The sequence below is a fragment of the Hemicordylus capensis genome, chromosome 7 (genome assembly GCF_027244095.1).
Source record: "Hemicordylus capensis ecotype Gifberg chromosome 7, rHemCap1.1.pri, whole genome shotgun sequence".
In the NCBI taxonomy this organism is placed as follows: Eukaryota; Metazoa; Chordata; class Lepidosauria; order Squamata; family Cordylidae; genus Hemicordylus; species Hemicordylus capensis.
The window spans coordinates 32,565,419-32,587,135 of NC_069663.1; the positions used below are offsets into that span (position 1 = coordinate 32,565,419).

Consider the following 21,717-nt stretch of genomic DNA (forward strand, 5'->3'; position numbering starts at 1 on the left):
GGCAGCCTCTCCCCCCCCCGCCCCAGTTCTTGTGCCACAAATTCTCCCCCCTCCCCTGTCAGAGCCAAGAAGGAAAACAGACAGCAAGTGAGCTGTAATCATTGATTTTTATAAAGATCTTTTTTTTAATGGAGTTCACAATCCTTCCACTCCTCCCTTTCTCAAAGGTTGATTCTCCCCCCACCCCCCATTTTACAATCATGGAAATCAAAGCAAATGACCCCAGGATTCTCCTAGAGAAGACCTGTCAACAAATAGGTCCAGAAAACAAAAGGCATAAGGATTGGCCGGGGGGGGGGGGAAGCATCAGAGGTGTTTGGTCTCATTTGTAACTGCTGTGCCCAGACCACGGGGGCGGGGGGGGCACTCAAATCCTTCTCAGGCTGTCCTTGCAGAGCCTGGGGTGAGCCCCAGCCTGCCCCCGCCCAGTAAGCAAGGGGATGCTCAACCAGGACTGCTGCTGGGGCCAGGGAAAGCCGCCCCCTCTGGGCTGGAGGGACCCACGCGGCCTGCTTCTGGGGGCTTGCAGGGTCAGGCACAGTTGGTCGTCAAGAGCAGCACCAGGAAGAAGTGTGGGGGGGGGGTGGCAATGCCAAGCATGGCCACGAGGGCCAGCCTTTCCCCAGGCACTGGCAGAGGGAGAGGCTGTGCAAGCTGGCTGGCAGGGAGAGCAGCAGGGGCCTGGGCACCCTTCCCCCCCCTTGGCACCGAGCGCCACTTCCATGGGGCCAGAAGGAAGAGGCAGCTGCAAGGCCTGGGCAGCAGTGGAAGTGGCCACTGCTGAGCCACGGGCATCCTCCTGACACCCGGTGGGACAAGCAGCCCTGGACGGCGGCAGCTGGCCTTCCCTGGCCCTGGTGCTTTCTCACGTGGGGCTCCCCAGACGATGCCCAACGACAACTCCCATAAGCCCCGGCCGGCCACAAGAGGCCATTGTGGTTGGGGGTGATGGAGAGTGCAGCCCCACAACATCTGGGGACCCACCTCTGAGAGCCCCAGCCTAGACCACACAGGAGCATCAAAGCGGTGTGCAAATGCCCAAAGGCAATGCTCCATGGGAAGCGGGCACCCTCAGACAGGCCCCAGGACCCGTTCCACCGCAGAGGGGTCCATGCCAGCAAGTCAAGCTGGGCAGGGTGGCACTCTGCAGCAAAGCCAGGCCTGCTCTCTGCACGTGCCTCCTTTCCTGCTTGGCTCTCTTGGGAGGAGATGCCGGTCACCAGAGCAGTTCAAATACCTGGCTGGCTGCCAGCCATGTGGGGACAAAGCAAACACCCCCACCCCCAGGCAAGGCCACCAGCAGGACCTCGCCTGGCAAGACCGTGACAAAGGAAACTGCCAGCTTCCAGGCTCAGCATGGCCTTGCACAGAGACCCACCCCAGCCCCCCAGGCTGGCCGACCAAGTTGCCTCTGCGGCGGCAGCAACAGCTCATCCTAACCAGCCAGGGGGCAGCCGCAGAGGCAGAGTCGCTCCTCTCTCTCTCCTGCCCTACATGAGGCAGCAGGAGGAGAGGAGCAACCGGAGCTGCCGCACCTCCTTTGGCACCCACCTACCCCCCACTCGTTCGGACAAGTCACCACTCCTCAACAGCCCTCGGCCATTCCACCCCCTCCAAGAAACCCCGAGTCTCCACCAAAGAAAAGGCAACAGCAAGGTGCCACAACCACACACAGCATCTCTCTTTCGAAACGGGGGGGGGGGTTGGTGTTGCCCTCCTGAGCCTCTTTCCCCCCAACAGCAACTTGATCTTGAGCCTGGAATGTTTCGGTACGGAGTTCGCGGGCACTCCTGCTGGGTTCCGGCAGTGAAGAGCTCTGAGCTGCGTTGCCTGGGTGCCCTCCTTGGCCTCCCTGCCCAAGGCATCCCCTCGGCGAGCACAAGGGGCACCCACCCTCGGGAACCCAGCTGAGGCCGACGGAAAACTCGCAGCCTCCCCGGCCACGGGGGCCAATCGGCGTTCAGACAGTTTCTTGCCTCACCTCTTCAGGAAAAGGGGGTCAACCAAGCCTCCGAGGGGGCATCCGTCCTCAGTGGACAGAACCAGCCCCAGAGGAAGTCATGGGACTGGGACATGGGTGGGGCAAAGGAAGACCCGGAGTAGCCCTCCTCCTCCCCCCCCCCCCCGCCACCCCACCCTCGGCTCTCCTGTCTGTCCCTGCTGCCTTCTCTGCCCCTTGTTTGTGCTCTGGCAGGCAATACGGGGTCCAAGTCACGTCTGCAGGCCCCGTAACGGCCCCTCCACCCAGAATCAGCTGTTTCTGTTTGGGACAAATCTGCACACCGGTGCCCCACTTATGCGTCTACGTACACACACACACACACGGCACAGCACTGTCCTCCAATCCAACACCAAGGCAGGGCCCCTTCAGCGCAAGGCTTCTGCAAGTGCAAACTGTCCAAAGGATGCGAGCGAGAGGGTCCGGGCCCCAGCAGCGCCTGGGACACTGAGCAGGAGGTCTCCACCGCAGCTGTTCCCGACCGTGAAAAGTGCTTCCGTTCCGTACGATTCCAGGTGTGCCAGAGAAAGCTCTCCCACCCACCCACCCAGCCCTGACCAGCCTTCAATGCCACCTGCAGGGAGAAGGGCATCCTCCGGAACACATGCTCCAAGCCGACCCAAATTGGGCCAGTCTCTTCTCCTGCTGGTACTAGGGGAAAGGACTAGGACCGTTTGTGTGGGGGGGGAAGCCTTTTCCTCATGCAGAAAAACCTTCAGTGGGGAAAATAAAACACCAGCAAACCCAGCCAAGGCAGGCTGCTCAAGGCGCTAGTCCTCAAGAGAGGGGACAGGGGAGGCAGCAGGAAAGACTGTTGTGCTACTTGGTCTGAAGCTGTAAAATAAAACTGTGTAGTTGAAGGAAGAAGTGAAACCCACACAATTTTTGCATAAATATCAAGGCCATCAGAGGCTAAGGCTCTTCCACATCTCCATGTCCAGGATCCTCCTCCGGCCTGCTCAGGTCCCTGAGATATGATTGTGTTTTTTAAATTCCTGTATGTTGGGGGCAGCTCTTCCTTCACGCCGTCTCCTCCCACGTGCCTGCAACACACAGAGGCAAGTCAGCCTGGCTCTCTGGAAAGGGGCTGGGATGGGAGCGCAGCAGCTCTAGCCCCAGCCCCTCCTCCCCCCGCTGCCCCCCGGGCAAAGGCTCCCTCTCTGGCCTGCCGTGGCTCCGCTTGGTCCCCTCCCCTCCATCCAGCACTTGGCTGCCAAGGACAGCCCCCCCCCCCATGCCCCCAGCCCCCTGTGTGCCCCTCCCTCCCGCCATCCCTGCACAGGCTTCTGGTCGGCTCCTGGCTTCTAGGAGTCAGAGCCGCGTACGGAGTCAGAGCACTGTCTGCTCTGACTGGCAGCCGCGCTCCCCATTTTCAGGCCCCGGTGCCTTTCCCAGCCCCACCGGGACGTGCACCGGGACTGGACCTTCTGCGCCCCACAGCTGGGCTCCTCCCCAGAGCAACCAGCCCTCCCTGCAGAACACGGCCAAGTTGTCTCTGCTGCCGCTCAGTCGCCTGGATCAGTGCGGCCTGCTTGACCGGCAGCTGCGTCGGAGCCGGACTCTTTCTGCAGCCAAGCCCTGGCCTGGCTGGCTTTCGTCCTGCTGCCCATTTCACAGCAGCCCTTCTGACTGGCTGGTCAGGCACAAACCCACGACAGGAGCAGGTCGTCCTCGGGCTGCGGCTGCCAGCAATGAGAACGGCGCAGCCTGCAGGCAGCACAGCTCTCGTCAACGCCACGGCGGGATGGGGGGGGGAGCAGCATGGCCAGAGCTGCTGGGGGGGGGCACCGTGCCTTGTGTGGCTCCCACCCCCCACCCTGGTTTCTTAGGATGAGCCGCTACTGACCTGTGGCCTGGTTGCAAAGCGGGACTTGGGGCCCCTTCCCCCCACCCTCCCCTCACCTTGTGCTGGGGGGCTCTGAAGTGGGGCCTCCGGCTGTGCCAGGGGGCAGCGGGCCCCCCCGGGAGAGGTCTTCTCGCCAGGCGGCTCGTTCTTAGTCCTGTCCCCGACGGCCGGCAAGGAGGAGCTCAGCTCCTCGGCTCCAGGCGTCTTCGGGCTCTGCGGGGCTTGCAGGGGACCGCCCGGCCCCAGCGAAGGCTTCTTGGCTATGGGAGGGGGTATCTTGTGGGGCTTCGGCTGGGCCTGGGGTCTGGCGGAGCCCTGCTGGTCCAGCCCCGAGCCTGCTAGGGAGCGCTGGCCAGAGACATCCATCAGCTCGGCCACCAGGTTCTTCTTCAGGCTGGCCTGGGCTTCCGGCGATGACGGGGTCTCGATCACCAACTTCTTGGGGCTCCTGGCAAAGATGAAACTAGCTGTGGAGGCCGGGGATTTGTGCAGGGGAGACAGCTGCCCGCCCTTTGCCTCCCCGGCAGAGGAGGCGGGCATGGTCAGCCGGTGGCCCGCCTTCCTCTCTGCGATGCCATCCCTGGAAGCCAAGGTGGAGGCCTTCAACCGCACCGCGTTGTGCAGCGGGTTGGAGGAGGCTGCTTCTTTGGAAGCCGACTGGGGCACCCGCAAGGACAACGACTTCCGGAGAGGTTTCTGGGGGACAGGCTGCCCTGACTTGCCGCTGGCCCCCAAGCTGGGCCCGTTGTGCTCTGCTGCAGGCTTGGGGCCCGTGGGGCTGGCCACGGGGCCGTGGGCGTCCATGTTGACCGAGCGGAGACGCACCATCTGCAGCAGGGAAGGCGTGACGATGGGGAGGCTGGCGTCCTCTTTGGGCATCGAGCTGCTCTTGCTGCGAGCGGCCGGCTCCTTCTTGAGATCGGGACGCGAGCCAAGGGCCGGCTTCTTAAGGCTGGGCTGGGCTGGGAGCCCGGAGGGCCGAGGGGCTGCTGGCGTCGCAGCCTTCTGGTGGTTGAGCTGGGCGCCGGGGGCTTCGCCCCCAGCGGGGAGCTTTGGCGGCGGAGGGGGCTCCACTTTGGGAGCCGGCAGTAACGAGGGGTCCGAGATTCCCTGCTGCTGGATCTTGGACGACACCATGGAGGAGAAGGAGAGGGAGGGGGCGGACCCTTTGCCCTCCCCTGCAGGGGGTGTTCTTTGGCTGGCCGGCTGCTCCGAAGCAGGAGCCACCTCCGGGGCTTGGGCGGCAGCCTTTCCGGCGGCGGCAGGTTGCAGCTCCGGCAGCGAGAAGTAGGCTTCCTCAGGAGGAGGGAAGTCCGCCATGGAGAGATCGTGCTCGTCTGGGACAGGCGGGGGCGGCGGGGGCCACAAGGAATCTGGAGGAGCCTCTGGCTCTGGGAGGGTGGGGCCCTCGGGGCTCACCTCAGCCTTCCTCGCTGGGGGCGGTGGGGGGTGGTAGGCAGGAGGGGGAGATGGAGGAGGGGAGCCGCTGCTGGGTTTCTCGAGGACCGGGAGCTGCTTGGCAGCGTTGCCGGTGGCGGGCGAGGAGGTGGGTGTACCGTTGGCAGCATTGGGCTCAGCCTGCTGGGGCTTGGTGGGCGGAGGGGAGAAGGGAGCTGGGACCTTGGGGTGTGGAGGGATCACAAACTTGTCCGTTTTACTGAAAGCAGGAACGGCGCTGGAGGGAGCAGCTGCTGCCGCTGCTGCTGCCACCACCTCGGTAGGGGCCAGATCCGAGGCAGAAGATGACAAGGAAGTCAGAGAGGAGGAGACGGAGAGCCCCGGGGACTGCAGCGAGCAGACCCTCTCCGGTTTCTTTGGTTGCGGCCTCTTCCTCCCGGGAGAGGAGGCATGGGCGATGACGGCTTTGGTGTGGAGCGTGGGCGTGCCGCTCTGACTCGAATACCCACTGGAGGGCGACATTGTGCGGCCGAAGTGGTCAGGGGAGCCCTGCTTGGAGGAGAGCGCCTGCTGCCCGCCGACACTTAGCCCGTCCTCTTCTTGGAGCTTGTCAAGGGTTAGTGGGCTGCCGTGCGAGATGTCAGGGGAGCTGGTGTCCACCGAGTCGGCCAGGCTGTCGAAGCGGAGGCTGCTGGTCTCGCGCTGCGACACGGGGGAGAACACATCGTCCTCGCCGGCCGGGCTGGGACTGGCCAGCCGTGCCGTGGCCCACACCTCGCTGCTCTCACGCTGGGGCCGGCGTTCTGGCTTGGGGGGCAGGCCCATTGCTTTGGGGGCCCCTTCAGCCTCCAGCTGCTGAGCCTTCTGGTGCAGGGAATAAGTCCTCCGCGGGGGCGCTGGGGCCCTCTTCATTTTCCTGAGGGAGACGCTCCGGCTGGAGGAGCGGTCGCTGCGCAAGCTGACGCTGTCCGAGCTGTCTGCCATGCTACTGGTGCTGTATGCAGGCGAGGCCCGGCCGCTGCTCCCCGGCGGCCGCACTCCCAGGAGGCTGGGTGAGGCAGGGGCAGCCTTCGCACGGATGCAGCTGGGGCTGGTGCCGCTCACGGAGCTGTAGGCACTGAGCTGGTCCAGGTCGGGCCTGGCGACCGTCCGAGTCTGGCCGTTGGGCCCAGCCTCCTGCTTCCTGCTGCTGGTCCCGCCATGCGACGAGATGGTGGACGTGTTGGAGACGATGGTCTCGGTCGACTGGGAATGGCTCCAGTTGTCACTGGAGGAGGAGTGCTCTCGGCTGCGGGGCGCTAAGGGGAAGCGCCCCACGGAGCGCACCGAGGCCGGGCTGGCCGTCGACAGGCTGCTGTGGCTGAGCGTGCGCACCCTGGTGCGGGTGATGGCTATGACGTCCACCATGGGTGGCAAGACGGCGTTGGGAATGATCTTCGACATGTAGGTGCCCTGGGGTGAGATGTACATAGCCGGGCCCAGCAACTCTGGGGAGCCAGGCTGGGTGGTCATCCCGGGCACGGCCAGCGACTTGGGCCTCGCCATGGGGGAGAGTTTGGCTGCCGTCTTGCGCCCCACCAGCGAGTCGTCAAAGTAGACGCGGTCGATGTGGCGCTGGAGGACCAGGTTGGCCGCTTCCGCCTCGAGGGCCTGGAGGGAAACACGGGCGCCACCCTCAGCGCCCTCCCGGGGCTGCAGTTTCCCATCGATGGTGGGGATGTGGATGGTGTTATTGGGCACCTCGCCGCCATTCATGAGGCGCTGGGGGGTCGGGCTGGCACGGACGGCGATGCTACCAGGACGCTTCTTTGAATCATGTCCGTTGCTCAGGCCTGGAGGTGAGAGAGAGGACAACGCCATGATGCAAGAAACCCAAAGGTAGCCCGGAAGAAGCAGCTCAAGGAAGCTAGTGAGGACAGAAGAGTCAAACCTGGACCTTACACATCCCAGAAATGCAGCTCAGTCTCCCACAGGCTGGATCTCTCAGCCAGGGGACTAACCTGCACCAGGTGCTTTCCCACTGAGCTGCAGCCCCACCCCGGGGTAAGGAGGGAACCATCGGGCCAAGCCTCTTTTCCAGACATACAGGCCGTTCACACCATTGTCATTAGGACAGGAGAAGCCTCTTGCCCGAATTCGAGAGCTGGGGGGGGGACTCCTGATTTTCGACTGAGTGTGAGATAAAAACAAGGCTGGAGTTGGGGCACTGGATAGGACAATTTTCCAGACTCTGGAGTACTCTCTCTCCCGGTGGCTATTCGTTCCTCGGTCTCCATCACAGTTTTTAGAAAGCATGTGAAACCTTGGCTTTTTATCCAGGCTTTTATAGGATTGTCTCTATACTGCTGCTGCTTTGTATTTTGTATGGTTCTATTGTGCTTGTATCTTAAATCTTTTTAGTCATATCCAGGGGCATAGCTACCGTTGGGCGACTGGGTTCAAAGAACCCAGGTTGCGCCTCACGGCCCCGACACGCCCCCCACCTCCAACGTCAGATGTGGGGGGAGGGGCTGGTTTCGCTCCCAAACGGGGCTATGCAGCCCTGTTCGGGAGGTTACCGACCTCGGGAGTTCCGAGGTCGGTAAAATGAGTAGCCAGAATGTTGGGGGGCAATATGCTAAATCATTGTAAACCGCTTAGAGAGCTCCAGCTATAGAGCGGTATATAAATGTAAGTGCTATTGCTATTGCTAAATGGCCAGTGCAGCTCTGACTGGGATCTAACTCCTGAATGGGGCCACGCAGCCCCGTTCAGGAGCCAGACCATACTCCCCACGTCTGAAGTAGAATGCAGGGGAACGGCTAACCCCCACATCTGACATCAGATACAGGGGGCGGGGCGGGCGCGGCTGGCTCCTCTACTGGTCAGATCTGTTTTTCTATTCTAGCTTAATATTTTGTGTCATTTTTATAGTCTTGTTTTTAATTTTTGCGTGAACCGCCTTGGGATTGTTTTATGAAAGGCAGTATACAAATGTAACAATGAATAATTTTTATTTTAAAAAAGAATCTCCTGCCAACCTCGTTCTGAAGCTGGGGATGGAATTTGTGGAGGGCACACTTGCCCTACCCAGCTGGGGCCTGACTGGTGATCCATCTCCCCACCTCCAACCTTGTTTTTCATCTCACACACAATCAAAAACCAGGAGTGCTGGGTGCGCCCAGCTCCCAAATTAAGGCAGGAAGCTTCTCCTCCCCTAACACTGATCTGCCCCATAGTACCGTTTCCTAACACAAACACGCCACACGTTTGACACAAGTCTCTTCCCTACTTCCCCAAGGACGAGAAGCGTGCACACAGAAATCCAGGCATGTTTGTTTAACTAAATGCCCATCTTTCATCCCCACTGGAGTTTTCTGACTGCCAAATTCAGATTTTGCTTTGCAAAACCAGGAACGGAGTCCTCCCAACAAGCACACACACACACACACACACACACACACACACTGTTATGCCTGGCATGTTGCTTACCCAGCTCCTGCTGGACGTGGTGGGGGAGACCCAGAACCGTCGTCCTCCGCTCTCTCCTCCTCTTCTCCCCCTTCTGGGAAGATTTGGGGAACGAATCGTGTGGCCGAAAAGTGGAGCCTGAAAGGCAGCAGGGTGGAGGGGAAGAAAGGCTGCATGAAAGCCAGCAAGAGAGAGAAAGACATGGAGGGCTCATGTCCAGCCCCACAGGCAACAGGACAAAGATCGCTCAAGTACAACCCTGATGGGGAGATTCCTCCGCAAGGCAGACTCGAGAATGTGGAGCCAGACCCAAGAAGGGGTGGGAAGGTCTGGTTTCCTATGCAGCTCAGCTTCGTATATGGCCCTTCCTTTCTTGCTCCCTAAAGCTGGACAGAAATATCAAGCTCCATCAGCTGGTATCTTCCCTGTCTTTGGGAACTGTCCCGTCATTAGCCAACTTACTTTCCAAAAGCTGGCAAGATTCCAGGCATTACTGGACAGGTCATACCCATGCAGTTCTAAACAGGTGTGATTTGGCTACTGGAAAAGGGTTTGGGTTTGTGGGGTTTTTTGCTGAGGTTTTGGAGGAAGTGACTTGCCATTTAGTAGTAGCAAGAATTGGTATAGAAAGAGAAAGGTCCTAGTCAGGTATGGCTGGTCCTAACAAGCCAGGGGCGGGGGGCACCCAAGGAGGCACAGCTGCCTCTCCTCCTTCCTCAGTTCAGTTGGCTCCTCTCTCTCCCACCCCGCCCAGAATGTGTGGTCTATTCATCAGGTAGACCACACAGCTCCATCTGACGAACGGCCAGCCTGCAGGCAGTGCGCAGGGTGGGAGACAGAGGAGCAAATGGAGTCTGGGAAGGAGAGGCAGCTGGGCCTCCTTTGGTGCGCACCCACACACAGCTCATTAGGAAGAGCCGTTCCTGGTCCTTCCTCTGTTTCAGAATGGTGGGACAGGATACAGATGGATACATTAAGCTGACATTATTTAAGAAAGGGGGTTTATACATTTGTGAAGAACTGGATCTTATTTATTGAGTATTGGAATCAGTGTTCCCTCTAAGGCGTACGTGTGCTCACACATTTTTCGATGTCCGCTCAGTTAATTTTATATCCTGCTCAGGTTGAATCAGGAAGGCCCCACTCTGAATTCACACGCACACACACTGCCTGGATACTGCTGCCCAGAACAAAGCCCGTTCTGCACACAGATGAAAAAAATTAGAGAGAACACTGATTGGAATATCGATTTTCCAGATAATAAGTACCCATATTTTCTGTTTTCTCTTCTTCAAATAATCTGTAATGTATTCTGTGTCCTTGGCAGAAATGTACTTGCATTTTGTACTTTTTTTAAATGGACAGGTTTCTCAGCCACCCAGCTTCCAACTCCAGCAGGTGAGTGAGAAACACAGTGCCCCCAACCCACCCTCGAGGCATCCGCATGTGATGCTACCTTTCCGCTGTATCATCTCAGAGCGGATGGAGAGGGCATCCTCGGAGGCGCTCTCCTCCGTGCAGGATGGAGTCTTGCTTCGGATCGAGACATCATCGCCCTCCGTGAATGAGCGGGAAGACTGCGTGCCACGTGGAAAGAAGAGAACAGAGAGGGTGAATCCCGTTTCCCTGGAACCCCTCCACAACCCTGGTGAGGTCCAAAACCATTTCCTCAATGCTTGCAGCAATGGGAAGGCAACAGAATGTACCCTGGGGTGTGTGTGTGTGGCACAGGGATAGATCTCTCATGTACACAGACACACAGACTATCAAGAACCCTTCCAAACCTCTACCCAGCCTGAAAGATCCTGCCAGCTGGCCAGTGTGCTTCTGTCCCTGCTTGCTCTCCTCCATAACCAAAGAAAGAAAGAAAGAAAGAAAGAAAGAAAGAAAGCGCTGTGGACAGGTGCAGCAACATTCTGTCTGCCCACCAGGTGGTGCTACTTGTCAACAGGAGGTACTTCAGTTGCCAGGAGCTTTCCCAGATAGCAGGCTTGGCTGGGTTTAGTGAGAGGCTTGAATACAAACTCAAAAGTTATCCCCAAAGCCCGACACAAAAAGTGGGGTTTTTTAACCCTGGATATAAATCGGGTTGCACCCTAATGAGCAAGGAAAACCCCGAATCGTGTGTGAAGTGCTCCCTGAGAGCTCACAGGGACTTTGGGGTAAATCTGCCCGATATGTGAACGCACCCCCGCCATTCTGGAGGAGATGCAATTAAAGGGATTTTAAAGCCCTGTGCGAAAAAGGCCCGTCTGTGCCAAGCCAGGCTCTGGCTTGCAGCCTCCCAAATGCCTTTACAAGTAAAGGGCCATGAAGCCAACGGAAAGAGGCACGTGAGAGGTTACTCTGGTTTCGTACATCTGGAGCAGCAGTTGTGGAGGCTCAGACCAAGATGACAGCCACGCTCGTTGGCTGCTAGTCTCCGGTGCACGGGGGCTGACTGATCTGGAGCGTGCAGGGCCAGGGGAGTAATTTCTATCTGTCACAGAATTCAGCTTTGGGGGCATAAAATTTGGGCTGCCAGGATGTAGGATTTCGATGCCATGGCCAGAGGGCTGCTGAACAGCTTTTCACAAGGCACCGATGTGAAAGGGCAGGGGTTCATTTGGGGGCTCTGCATCCCCCCCCCCATCATTTAGAGCAGAGAAGAAAAGAAAAAAGAATAAACTTTATTTCAGAAGTCAGTGATTTGCCAATTAACCAGGGTGTTTTTCTTTTAAAAAGTTCAGTCTTTAGTTCATTAATCACACTGATGGAAAACAAATATAAGGTCACGCAGCATTTCTTTTAGCATAAAGTAAGGGCTCTCAACCTTGGGGGTCCAGCTGACGTTGCACTACAACTCCCACCCTAACCCCATAACGTTGCTTCTTGTAGTTGAGCCTTTGAGGCCGGGGATGATGGAAGTTGTAGTCCAACAACATTTGGGGACCCTGGGTATAAAAGACACGCCTCTCACCCATATGCTGTGCCCTGCAGCATGGCGAGGAGGCAGAGGGCTAAGTCTGGGGGGGGTCAAAGGTCTCCTCCGCTGGGGCTGCATTTGCTTCCAGGCGTTTCGCCCCCGAATGGGTTACACGAGCCCAAAGAGGGAGCCTGGTCCATTTGTTTAGGCAAATACGCTGCAGAGAGAGAGGCACTCAGGAGGAGCGGAGGGCAGGAATGGCCAGCCCTGGGGCAGAGCAGGGCGGGGCGGCTTTCAGGGTCATTCGCTGCCCGGAGAAGGGAGAGACGCCCACAGAAAAGCTAAAGGACAAAGGGCAGCTGGCCACAGCCAAGATCAACAGAGCAGGAGAGACAGCAGGAAGGAAAAGAGCAAGCAGTCCTCCGCCTGCTTGCTCCTGCCCCTGTACCTCCTTTCCACAGAGGGTCAGGTGTAGACGGCTCGCTGCCTGCTTAGTTACTTCTCCAATCAGATAGGGAACTCCCTCCCACTAGGGGCCCCTTTGCTGGCAGCAGCTCTCCAAGGTTCCAGGCAGGAGTCTCTCCCAACCCTACCTGGAGATGCTGCCAGGGACTGAACCTGAGACCTTCTGCATGCCAAGCAGAGGCTCGACCACGGAGCTACATCCCCCATCCCCATCAGCACTTTCAAGATGCCACAGCCAAGCACATCTCCTCTCATACATTAGTCTCCATCAGGAGCAGGGACTTTTCGGGAGCGGCCCTAAACCTGCAAGAGGCCTGCTCAGCCTCCTCCCAGCTGCCTTTCTGAAGGGAGCTGGTCTGGTGGTAGCCAGCCTGACTGGTCCCCTTAGCTAAGCAGGGTCCACCCTTGTTGCATATGAATGGGAGACTCCATGTGTGAGCACCATAAGAGAGTCCCCTCAGGGGATGGAGCCACTCTGGGAAGAGCAGAAGGCTCCAAGTTCCCTCCCTGGCAGCATCCCCAAGATCAGGCTGAGAGAGATTCCTGCCTGCAACCTGGGAGAAGCCGCTGCCAGTCTGTGCAGACAATACTGAGCGAGATGGACCAGGGGTCTGACTCAGTATATGGCAGCTTCCTAGGTTCCTAAGGGGGAATAAAAAGCCTTCAAGACCTGTCAGCTGACCTCTGCCCTGGATCACCTTGTTGTTGTTTTGCTCCTGATATTTAACAGATTTGTGTTTCAGTTTCTCTTCCTGCCATACATTACATATTATAACATGGTTAACTGTGTAGGATACTTTTTTTTTTTTTAACCAGAATTATAAAGTGCTGTGGTGAAGTTTTGGGTGAACCGCAGCACAAAAAACCCCAACAACTTTGGAATCAATAAGTTTGCAGCTCTGTGCGGTGCAAAATTGGGATTTATTTATTTTTAAAGGACAGAATCTGCACATCACCTGTCTCAAGGTGGCAGAAAAAAGCCCACCCACAGGCTGCTGGGCTGCCGTGCCCACGAGAGGTGAGGCAGCGAGGCCGCTCCCTGCGAGCAGGCTCCCAAGCCAGAGAGAGGAGGAGATGCCAGCCAGACGCGCTTACCTGGATGCTGCTGGTCTCGCTGTGGTCCCAGGCCCTCTTGGTCTGCTTCTGTTTTTCTAGAAGACAACAGGGGCGTGGGGGAAAGGAAGGACCTGAGGAGGAGGAGGAGGAGGAGGAGGAGGAGGATGGGGAGCCAGCAGGGGCTCTCTAGATCCTGGTCCTCCAGAGCGCCTGAAATGAGGACGGGCAGGAGAGGAGGAAGCTCCTGCCCGCTGCTTGCATCTCTTGCTGCCTTGCGGGGGAAGAAGCCCACAGCAGCCTTCTCGGGAGCTTGCCCGGGGCCGAGTCCAGGAGAGCAGGAGGCGAGCAGGCAGCCCCCTGGCCTCCCGTCCCCGGGACACTGGACTCTGCTCCCATACGGCCACTGCCCTTCTCTTGTGCGCAGCTGCAAATCAGGAGCAGCTCGTCCCAACGAGGGGGCGCCCAAGGGGGCACTGCTGCCCCTCCTTCCCGGAGCGCCGCCTGCTCCTCTCTCCCCCATCCCACCCTGCCCCAGCGTTAATGAAAGCCATGCTGCCCGCAGGCTGGCCACTCATCAGGTAGAGCTGCGCAGGCTGCGGCACAGGCAGAATCACGATCAGAGAAAAATACCTTCCAGAGGCCGGAAGCAAAGCAACTCCGCACGGCTACCACCCTCACCCGGGGGAAGTACCAGGAAGGCTGTGCTTGGTGTCCGGAGCAAGAGGGGTGGGGCCGGGACGGGGAGAGCCCCAGAGGAGCTCTGCACCCTGAGCACAGGAGTGCAAGAATTTGGTGCATTTATTGAGTGGCAAGGGGAAGTCTTTATTATTGAATAATAAAAGGCAGTCTGCATGTGCTCAGAGGTTGCCTCTTCCCCAGCAGCACATTTTAGGGCTGAGTCCTAGCAGTAAGAGCAGGCACTGGGGCTAAAGATTCAGTGGGGAGAGCAGAAGAATCTCTGCAGCGAGGCTCAGAATGCAGAGCACAAGCCTTCAAGGGGCACAACGCTTGGGTACAGGCTGTTTGAAGAGTACAGGCTGGTTTCAAAAGGCTCCCTGCCTCAAAATGGACCCCTGTTTCCCACTTGGGAGTTGTCGCCTTTGGCACAGGAGCAGCTGGTCCTAATGAGCCAGGCCCTAGTGAGGGGGGGGGGAGGCCCAGCTGCCTCTCCTTCCCGGAGCTCCTCCTGCTCCTCTCTCCCTTGCCCCAGTATTAATGAGAGCTGCGCTGCCTGCAGGCTGGCCATTCATTCATCAGGTAGAGCGGCACGGTTAACTGGGCCGCTCTACCTGATGAATGAATGGCCAGCCTGCAGCAGGAGAGAGAGGAACAAATGGAGCTCTGGGGAAGAGAGGCAGCCGGGCCTCCTTTGCCCCCCACCCGGCCCCGTCTCTCGTTAGGACGAGCCGCTCCTGCTTTTGCACCAGGCAGACTTTAGGTTGCTCAGCATCTTCTGCGCTCCGTCTTAACTCAAGACGGTTACAACCTGCAGGACTCCGGGGCTTCATCATCATGCCCGGCCTTTTCTCCCCCAACCCTTAGCAAATTTTCTCCCCCAACCTTTTACTTAATGCCCAGCCTGAAGAAGAGTTCTAGACAACTCAGAAACTTCCCGCTCACTACCTGGCGACACCTTAGCTGATTCCAACAGACTTTAATACCTGACTGTGCCTTGTGGACCTTTTCTAATGGGCTGACACGGCTACCTTCAAAGGCTGAGGAAGAATCCTGTATAATTCTAAAGCCTGCATCCTGCATTGCGAACAGAGTCTTTTCCTGCCGTCCTTGTGGATTTCTCCCAGCCGGCCAATGTGGCTTACCCGCTTTAGGTCAAAGTAAGCCGCGGACCTTCTGGGACAAGCACGTGGGTGGAACTGAAGAGCAGGGCCATTGAGAGGCGTGCACAGCCACACTAGGGGCAGCGGGGTGCCTGCCAAGGGCCCCTGTCCGGAGAAGCACGCCCGGGGCTGGCCCACGAGACTGCATGCACAGAGCATGCAGGGTGGGAGGATGGCAGAGGTTGCCAGAGGGGCCCGGGAGAAACCCCCCCCCCTCCTCCCAGCCGGCCCTCACCTTGGCTCTGCAGGGACTTGAGTCCGGCCTGGGCCTGGATGTGCAGCTCCTGGAGGTGGGGGGGGCGGCTGCTGGGGAAGAAGACGTTGTTGTCGGGCCGCTGCTCCTCGCCTGCCTTGTACTGGACATTCAGCCGCTTCTCGTCCTCCGCCTTGGCAGCCCCTGGAGAGAGGAAGGAACTGGGGTCACGCCCCGCCCTGCCCAGACCCACAGGCACTCTTGCCCCTGGCCCTCGGGGCCACACCCCCTGGGGGCCCCCAAGCCTTCTTTCGTCTTGTCCTGGGTGGGGTGGGCGCCGCTGTGACTGCGAGGGTGGCCTGTGCCGGGGGGGGGGCGGGCTCCAAAATGACCTCGGTGCGCCTCTGCCAAGACCTGCCCCCTCCACAGGATCAGCTACGGGGAAGCCCCCCCCCATCAGCCCCTTCCTGGCTCCCTCCCCGGCCAGCACCGCCAGCGGGGCACCAGGCAGGGGGAAGCCGGCCTCTCCCAGCCCCCTTTGCCCAATGAGGAGAACAGCAGCCACGCCAAGGCAAGCCGGAGTGTCTGCCTTTCCCGAGACCTGCAGATCGGGACAAGCCTCCGAGAATCGCAAGAGAGCCACGATGCTGCCACAGTGTCAGTCCGGAGCAGCGGATCACTATCAAGCGCCATCACAATTACCCTGGACATAATTGCCACCAGGGTCCTTCTCACAGGGATTCCCAGGTGCTGTTGGCTACGACTCCCAGAATCCCCAGCCAAAGGCCACTGAAGCTGGGGGTTCTGGGAGTCGTAGTCAGCAACATCTGGGAATCCCTCTTAGAGGGAACAGTGATTGGCATCCACTTCCCAGGCATATGAAACCCCTCGCTCGTTCTCTCTCCCTCGTAGGTTGGGGGGTGTGTGTATTTCACATTATTTGCTGCAACCAGGTGTCCTCGAGTGTTTTGCAAACACCTTTTGGGGAGGCAGTGAATATTGACTGCAGGTTCCTGACCAAAGATGACCTCGTAGTAGCAGCTGATGTGTTTGGCCCAGCATCCAGCAGCGCTTGGTGCCAGAAAGCAGTAAGAATAGCAATGACCTCCTCCCTTAGGTCCCACAGAAAGCGGCCTCATACCGAGTCAGACCATCTACTTCAGGATTGTCTACACGGACGGGCAGCAGCTCCCCAAGGTTCCAGGCAGGAGTCTCTCCCAGCCCTGCTTGGAGATGCTGCCAAGGCCAAGCGGCCATGGAATGCAGTGGATGTCCGAAGGCCATTCGGAAATCCCATGCCTTCCTAGGGCCATTGGGAAGGAACCAGGGCATTCCAGAGGGCATTCCCGGTCATTCATTCTAGGCCATTTCCTAGTCTCGACATGACCCGATTCATGGGGTCAGACCCGTGGACTAGGAACATAGGAAGCTGCTTTATACAGGTGAACCCCATTATCCACACGGGTTCCATTCTGCGGAGAACAGAACCACAGATAATGGGGCATTAAAGCAATGGGAAAGGGGTTAGGTTCCTGGAGGCTGGGGAAGGGGCAAAAGGAGGGGAGCGCAAAAAAGGGGGAGTTCTCTACTGTGCTCCATAGATCTTCAGCTGTCCAGGAATGCCCCCCCAAGTCCCAAGTCCCCCATTTTTCTGTGAAAAAGCACACAACAAATTGTTTTTTCCTTCTAAAACAATCCACAAAATGGCTCCTTTTCTCAAAATGGTGGCCGGAAATGACCTCCGAGGACATTTCCAGCCAACCCAAAACCGCGGATGTGCAAAAGTAACCCTTTTTCGATTGTTTCTTCCCCGCATATGCCAAGGCTGGGTGTCAAATTACCTGACCGTGGATACGCGAAACCCCAGATGTCGGATTGGTGGATAGCGAGGTTTGCCTGTATTGAGTCAGACCACTGGTCCATCTAGCTCAGTATCGTCTACACAGACTGGCAGCAGCTTCTCCAAGGTTCCAGGCAGGAGTCTCTCCCAACCCTACCTGGAGATGCTGCCAGGGATGGAGCCCGAGACCTCCTCCCACTGAGCGACACCCCGTCCCCTTTGTGCGAGTATCAGCCGTGCAGCCCATTGAGCGCAAGGCACCATGTTACTCAGAAGTAAGTCCAACAGAGCTTAATGAGGTTGGTTCCCAAGCAAGTGTTCCCATGGGATGGGGGCTTCTCAACCTTAGGTCCCACGGTCCCTCTAACAGGGATGCCCAGATGTTTTTGACGACAACTCCCATCAGCTGCAATGGCTTTTGGCTGGGGATTCTGGGAGTTGTAGTCAGCAACATCTGGGGATCCCTGTGAGAGGGAACACTGCTTGGGTCCTCAGCTGTTGTTGGACTACAACTCCCACCACTCATCAACTCCCACCTGCAGCTGCAGGTGATGGGAGTTGTAGTCCAACAGCCTCTGGGGGGCCGAGGTTGAGAGCCCCCTGGTCACAAGCCTGGAGCTGCAGCCAAGCCATGGGGTTGTGGGGGCTCCTAGTTTTGAGCTCTTCCAGCTTGTTTACTGCAGTTTATGAATGAGCTGCCTGGACAGGCAGAAACATGGAACCACCAAGCGAGCAGCCCTCGTTCAGAAATGCTCCCAGGAACCCCTGGCAACTGCTGTGCACCTCTGTGGCAGGAGAGCCCTTTGCTGTCCCCATGACAGTGCCCAGGACCCCTTTACAGCCCTCCACGGGCAGAGGGGATCAGACCCCGGAAGAGCTCCCACTCCACTCTGGCTGGCCTATGCCAAGCTGCAGGCTCTGTCCGTGCAACCCATGTGCCTTTAAAAGCAGCGCACGGAACAAGCGAAAGCACCCCAGGGCCCAGTCACATGACTGATACTACCAGAAATATCTGTGCACCTTGTGTGCGCGCGCACGCACACGCACACATACAAAGCCAGCGAGGCAGTCTGGCTTAAAGGGCCAGCAGGCAAGTATCTCTCTCTCTTCAACACACACACACACAAACCCGACTCCAGAATCAACGGAGGAAAGAAAACAGAGGGAGGGAGGGAGGGAGATGGGGCAGAATCGGATCGGGTGCACAAATGTTCCCACCTTTTCAATCAGGAGCCAGTTCAGTAGCGGCTGGTCCTAATGAGTCAGGGGGGTGCCAAAGGAGGCAGCTTGGGTTGCTCCTCTCCCTCCCTCCCCACCCAACAGCCACGCTTGCCTGCAGGCTGGCCATTCGTCAGGTAAAGCTGTGTGGTTAACCATACCTGATGAATGGCCACCCTTTGCCCCCGCCCAGCTCATTAGGGCCAGCTGCTCCTGAGCCATTTACTCCCACCAGTCGGCAGTCCAGCGATTTGCTTTTTGAGGCTTGAGGATTATATGGCTGTGAGCCCTCCCCTCTCTACTTTCCCCACCCCTGGCACTGAGAGAGCGAGGCTGTCGCTAAAAGCTGCTCCCCCCAGCCTTTCTGCCCAGGAGCTGCTGGTGGAGAGAGAAGGAGATCGGTTCTCGCTCTCCAGAACCAGCCTGGAACCCTTAGCACTTTCTCTTCCTGGGGTAAGGTAAAGTAAAGTGTGCCGTCAAGTCGATTTCGACTCCTGGCGCCCACAGAGCCCTGTGGTTGTCTTTGGTAGGATACAGGAGGGGTTGACCATTGCCTCCTCCCGTGCAGTGTGAGATGATGGGGTTTCAGCATCTTCCTAGATCGCTGCTGCCCGATATAGTACCAGCAGGGATTTGAACTGGCAACCTTCTGCTTAGTCAAGCATTTCCCCGCTACGCCACTTAAGGTGGTTTCCCCCTCAGATACTCGAGCCTAAAATCCAATCTTCTAGCTGTACTTTAAGTCTGTGTTTGATTTTTCTTAAAGTCAAGTTTCTTCCTCAAAGATCAAGATGCCCGTTTCTCTCATTCAGCACTGTACAAAACACAGAGGCAACGTGGTATTTGCTGAGACAGCTTATTTACAATCTAAGGCAGGGCTGCACAACTTCGGCTGTCTTACAGACGTTGGACTACAACTCCCATCATCCCTACTGGACACTGTGGCTGGGGACGATGGGAGTTGTAATACAAAAACAACTGGAGTTGTGCAGCCTCAGACTAAGGAAAGCAAGCCAAGAGCCGGGTGTGTGTGTGTGTGCTTATTTTAAAAGCAGCATTTAGGATAACAGATCAGCAGCAGACACGGCAGCAGAACCAGAAAAGCCAAGCTTGAGAACATGGAAGCCCTCCCTTTAAATAGGGGAGTTTGTGGAAATGGGGCGGGGGGGAGAGATGTTCTTTTCGGTGATGGGGGTATTAAACTGAATTGGTTACTGGTCTATTTCTCTTCTTGCCTACCAACTGGGCCATCGTTCCCAACTTTCGGTCCCCAGATGTTGTTGGGCGACATCTCCCATCATCCCCAAAGTCCACTGTAGCTGGGGATGATGGGAGTGGTAGTCCAAGAATATCGAGGGACCCCTGAACTGGGCAAAGAGACAGCTTTTGAGGTGGCGAGTCTCTCCTGTTCACCGGGGGAGAGCAACTGGCCCTCTCCAGCCCCAGCACAGCATCCCTCCAGTGGCTGTTGCTGGGGTCTGCCTTGTGCTCCTTTTCAGGTTGTGAACCATCTTCTCATCCCTTTTTCTCACGTTCTCATTTCTTTTGCTTTGTAAAAGTTGCTTTGTAACCTTTTTTGGGGGGGGGGGGTTGAAAAGCAGCAATAGCAGCCGCCAAGGCCACCAATGCCAGACACAGAAGGGTCTTCGCCACCAAAACAGAGAGACAGAATGAGGCCCTAGAGAGGGCGCTCTGGCCAATGCAAGCTTTCCGTTTTGTACCGAATGGGTGGGCTGTGTTGTTGCTCCAGTCGCGTCTTCCCCCTGTGCAAGGATGATTTGAAAGGAGGACACCCAGCCTGAGCCTGGAGAAGACGGAGGGCTGGATAAATCCACTGAAAGGCAAACCATGCCCAAGAGCGGAAGCAATTATGCCAGGCTCTCCGTCAGCTCTCTCGGAACCACCTCTTTTAAAACAAGGCTGTCGATTGCCCTGGCAAAAGAGAGGCACCCACGAATCACACTCCAAGCCATCCTGCCCACCCACTCGGCAGCTCTTAATAGATATTTCGATACTGACCCGCCTTTTTAAGCTGGGTCATTCAGGGAACAGCTCATCCTCTGCTGATCCCGATACTAATGGCCTCACAGCCTGCATGGGATGGATGCTCCTCCTGGGAAAACTATGGAAAGGAAAACAACAACTCTGCCCTGCCCTTCTCCACGTGCTTCAGCATCCTGTGAGGTTATTTTCTTAGGCAGAGGAGGGCTAGGTAATGGGGCCATGAGCAGATCAGCTGTGCAATGGGGCTGCCCCTTGGCAGGTGAACCCCTCTTCAATCAGACCCCTGCTTGAAGACTGCACAGGCATGTCACACACACTCACAAACACACACACACTCAAGTGCTGCTGGGGAAATCTGCAAGTTGGGTCTGAAACAGCAGGAGCCTGAAAGTTCCCATCATCCCATGGAGAGCCAGACCCTGCCCGTGCTGGATCCCACTGAAGCTCACTCTCATCTGACCAACCTTCCACAGATGAAGCCACCGTATCATGGTCAAGCTAGACTGTACAGAGTTGCCATGCCCCACGGAATTTCGGGTTCGGCCCAGATTTTGAGCATCTCACCCAGATTTCAGCTTGCATTTAAAAAGAAAAGCTAAGCTCTAGCCCTTGTAGAAGCGGAGTTATGGGGCAAAACGTGCAGTCACTCTTCTGCCCCAAAATTCTTTTCAAGCCAATTTACATAATATGCAAGTTAGGCACCCGGGTTTTGAAAGCCAGAATATGGCAACCCTAGACATGTACGGTCTACAGCCACGAGAGTTCCTAGGCAGAAATCAGACTTTCCCAGCTCTGTTGCCCAAAAGCCTTTTTGCCGAGAACTGAACCCGAGACCTCTGCATACAAAGCGGGTGGTCTGCCACTGGGCTGTTTCTCTCAGGGCCCAGCCAGATAGCTCTGGAAGGACCCAGGCAGACACCACAGCCTTCCCCCCTTTGCCCCCCCACACATGGAGGCAGACGGCTTCTGAGAACAGAACAGCTTTTAGGAAGAGGCAACCCATCTTCAGGATCGCTGGCAAAACGGAGACACAGAATGAGGCCCTAGCCTAGAGAGGGTGCTCTGCCCGACGGAAGCTTTCTATTCCGTGCCAGATATTCAGGCAGAACACTCTGAAGTATTAAGTATGGCAGGTGGGGGTCTTTAAAATCCCTCCATCTCTTGACCACAAAGAAGCCAAACAGAAAACTCAGGAAAGTGTCGGTCTCTTTGCTGCTGGGTCTGCCGTCATCTGGAGAGACTCAGCCTCCCCGAGAAGGGACAGCCCGGATGGGACAATCCTCAGCTGTTGGTAAACAAAGCACTGGATTGGATTATGAAGCGGGAGCAGGTTACCCCTGCTACCCCCAAAAGCCGAAAATGATGAAAGCCAACATTTCAACAAGAGGCGGAAAGCACAGGAACAGCTCCTCCTAACATGGGGGGGGTCCAAACGAGGCACAGCTGCCTCCCCTTCTCGAGCTTCGTTTTCTCCTCTCTCTCCTGCCCTGTGCACGGCCTGCAGG

General features: G+C 57.4%; 1 protein-coding gene across 3 annotated transcripts in view; it reads right to left on the reverse strand.

Moving 5' to 3' along the window:
- Window positions 1-88: 88 nt before the first annotated feature.
- Window positions 89-21,717, reverse strand: part of KIAA1522 (KIAA1522 ortholog) — a 77,935-nt gene continuing 56,306 nt past the window's right edge. For all 3 annotated transcript variants that reach the window (XM_053267962.1, XM_053267964.1, XM_053267965.1), the window contains exons 2-7: window positions 15,193-15,354; window positions 13,159-13,214; window positions 10,150-10,270; window positions 8,715-8,831; window positions 3,902-7,075; window positions 89-3,042 (exon numbers count right to left, since the gene is read on the reverse strand). In XM_053267962.1, coding sequence (XP_053123937.1) covers window positions 3,020-3,042; window positions 3,902-7,075; window positions 8,715-8,831; window positions 10,150-10,270; window positions 13,159-13,214; window positions 15,193-15,354 — 3,653 coding nt within the window. In that variant the 3' untranslated portion in view covers window positions 89-3,019. The remainder of the gene's footprint in view (window positions 3,043-3,901; window positions 7,076-8,714; window positions 8,832-10,149; window positions 10,271-13,158; window positions 13,215-15,192; window positions 15,355-21,717) is intronic.